The sequence below is a fragment of the Acanthisitta chloris genome, unplaced genomic scaffold (genome assembly GCF_000695815.1).
Source record: "Acanthisitta chloris isolate BGI_N310 unplaced genomic scaffold, ASM69581v1 scaffold33436, whole genome shotgun sequence".
Lineage (NCBI taxonomy): Eukaryota > Metazoa > Chordata > Aves > Passeriformes > Acanthisittidae > Acanthisitta > Acanthisitta chloris.
The window spans coordinates 1-3217 of record NW_008680291.1 but is presented as its reverse complement, the minus strand read 5'-3'; the positions used below and the strand labels follow the sequence as shown (position 1 = coordinate 3217).

The window sequence follows — 3217 nt, the reverse complement described above, 5'->3', positions numbered from 1 at the left end:
CCTTTCAGCCCTGCCGGCTGCATCCCCTCAAGTGCCGTCTCTCGCTTGCGCAGCACAGCCTGCGCCGGCTCCCTGTGCCTTCCCCCTCGGCTGCTGCTGGGTGAGCTGTTGCCAAACCCTTCTTCTGCCTCTAACGCCACGCTGTGCCTTCCCCCAGCCTGCACTAGAGCTGCCGGTGCTTGGATGACGCAGTTTTGGATCTGTGGGAGCAGTGAGCACTGGGATCCCTCAGTGGGGCCATAGCTGCTCCAGCTGCAGAAGGTCCTGGAGCACTTTCTTTCCTTCGCTCGCTCTCACACCCTGCCCGTGGTGCTCCAGGTGCCCGTGGGGCTGCTGTCTCAGGTCATGTTGCTGCTGCGCTGTTGTGAAGCTGTTCCAGGCAGCCGTGTGCAGGCTGTCGCTGCTGGGGCCGGTGTGCCAGTAGTTTGTCACTGTATGGTCAGAATAAACTTTTTCACCGAGCCACCACATGAGCCACCACGTGCCTTTTGTCTCTGGAGAAGCACAGCAGGGCTCCTGCCCTCTCCCCCCTCCAAGGGCTGGGGGTGCCAGGCAGGGCAGTGTGGACCCAGTCAACTGCTGTAAACAGCACACTCATGCTTGTGGCTATTTTTAGGCCACCCTGCTGTTGCTCCATCTGAGCAGAGCTGCAATGCCAGCCCTGCACCGGCCCCAGCCCTGCAAGTGGCCCTCCAGCCCTGTGTCCACTGCCCAGACCAGCCTTTGCTGTCTCACAGGAAGCCTCTGCAGAAAGCTCTGGTAGAAAACACACACACACAGTTTCATTAAGTTATTTATTAACATGAAGCAGCAACAGCAGCACCTTCCTGGGCCCCAGGGAGAGAAGCCCAGGCCTGGCACTCGAGTGGTTGTGAGTACAACTGTGCTTGTCAGTAACACGTTGGGAGCAGGGGGAGTTCAGGAGACTCTTGGAGCCTTCCCAGGCGCAGGCACACAGTGAGCCCTGCACTCGCCTGCAGAGACCTGACCTGGCCAGTACCAAGACCTGCTGCTCGGAGCCTGTGGACACTGGCTTCCAGGGAAAAGCAATTTTGCAAGGACTAAGGAACAAAACCAACAACCTTCTAGAAGCTGAGTCAAGCAAAGGGCAAAGAGGATCATTCAGTCTGCTGAGAGCAGAGGAAGAATCAGCCTTGAGAATTTTGGAAGGCTCAGGAGGGAGGAAGAGACACCACTACAGTTGAGAACCAGAACCAGCCCCTCAGAGCAGAGCCCCTTTGCCAAGTAGCTATATCTTCAAAGGAACAGTCGCCCAAATCTTGGCAGATGTAATCCTGAGCCTTCAACCCCTCACAGGTAACACAGCACTGAGGTGGCAGCACAAAGCTCTGGCCTGAGCAAAACCACCCTGATTTTGGGGAGGAGACTCTTCCTGGGGTGAAGCCTAGCTCTTCCAAAGGACTCTCTTTCTGCTAGACTACTGCCAACCCTTTGCAGTTCAGTGCTTGGAAGAGCCTGCTCCAGGCTGAGTCAAGCCTTCCCCATCAACAAGAACTGACAAGGCAGTAACACAAGTGAGTGTGAACCTGCAGACAGCGATGCCAAGGGCCTGCCCAGCACTGCCAGCTGTGTCAGTCTAAAAGCTGTGTCACAGCTCTGTGACAAGGGACAAGTTATCTCAGGCTGTTAAAAAAAGAAGTAGGTATAGAATACTAATGACTGTACATTGTCTTGAGAAACATGGAATTTAGCAACAGTGCAGAGAGAAGGGCTGTGTTCACAGGTGAGATAAGCAGCACCAGTACCTGAGGCAGCACGGAGCACTGGGAGAGCTGGGCAGAGCGACGGGAGCCTGTGCCTGGCTCTCCTTGTGGCATCCGACAGCATGTGTGGCAGCAGCAGTAACTACACCTGTCTCTCTTCTTCTGTGTTCTGGGACAGAAGCTCCCTTTAGCCAGGCTCCAACTTCAGCTCCCCTGGCATTGGGCCTGGTGGATTTTCCACGACACGGCACTAGGTGTGGAGGCAGCACAGGATGGGCAGGAAGGGCTGAGGCACTGAACAGTTCATTAAAAGCTGAGGAAGGCAGACCCAGTGCTCGGGAGCTGCAGCACTGAGCTCCCTTCCCCTGCACCTCCCCATGCAGGAGCCCAGCAGTCAGGAAGTGAAGATTTTCCGACAGACAGGTGCCTCCAGCTGTCTCAGTCCCAGGGGCATGTTCTCCTTGTTCTCCAGCCCAGGCTGATTGGGATGCTTGCAGAAGTAGCAGGCTCGGCACACGGAGTGGTACTTGTCAGCTCCTCCAATCACTTCAACCTGGCAGGAAGATTGGGAGAGTGACTGCGCAGCACAGCTGCCCTGAGGAGGTCCTTCCGGAGTAGCAGGCCTGGCAAGGAGCAGCACTTTCCGTCCCAAGGGAACTCACCTCCCGCTCTACTCCCAACCTCTTGGTGTAGGAAGCCTCTCGGAAACACTCCATGCACACAGCGTTCAGCTTCACCACGCTCTCCGCCAGCGGCACCAGGTTCAGGATGTTCCCAAAGGCCTGTGTGAGACAGCAGGGAGGTGCTGCTGGGGGTGATCTCCGAGGGTCTCAAAGCAGTTGCTGTACCAAAATGAATGTTTTACCTTTCTCTGGAAAGTCCCATCCAGAGCAGCCACAATGACAGTTTTCCCAGTGTTGGCCATTGCCTCACAGAACTCCACGATGTCTGGGAACTAGAGCGGGTACAGGCACAGCATCAGGAGAGCAGCACTTGGCTCTGGATCCCCCAGCAGCACTGGGAACAATGAGCCATGTGGTCTATCTGTGCAATGGGCTCCAGCCCTGCTGTCCTCAGCCCAGGGGCGCTGCAGGAGTGAGCATTTGACTACAAGCACAGCCCAGCCAGATCCAACTGTCCCAGGGCATTTCTTCCCACCCGCACTGCCGGATTCAGACCTCGGTGTGCACAGGGTGTTCCGAGGAGCCTTTGTCCCACAGAGCCCCCAGATTTCCCCAGCCGTTCACTCACAAACTGGCCCTCATCGATGCCGATGACTGCAGCCCTCAGTGCCTCCTGGTACGGGACCGGCCCAGCGGGCAGAGCCGCCATGGTGCTCCTGCGGGCAAAGGGGGGTGAGCCGGGGCGGGGGGACAGGCAGCCGCGAGGGTTGGATGGGGAGAATGGGGATTCTCCTTCCCCGGGGACTCACTTGTCGTGCGTGGAGACCCCGGAGGTGCTGTATCGCGTGTCCTTGGCGTACTTCACCAGCA

The 3217-nt window shown here is 57.3% G+C and overlaps 1 protein-coding gene across 1 annotated transcript; it reads right to left on the bottom strand.

The window, feature by feature from the left end:
- Positions 1 to 2118: 2118 nt before the first annotated feature.
- On the bottom strand, positions 2119 to 3212 carry TK1 (thymidine kinase 1, soluble; the record flags this gene model as incomplete). Its single annotated transcript, XM_009077656.1, has 5 exons — positions 2119 to 2277; positions 2387 to 2506; positions 2590 to 2679; positions 2976 to 3063; positions 3157 to 3212. Coding segments are annotated over 5 exons (513 nt in total), but the record flags the coding sequence as incomplete, so codon positions are not given.
- Positions 3213 to 3217: the final 5 nt, after the last annotated feature.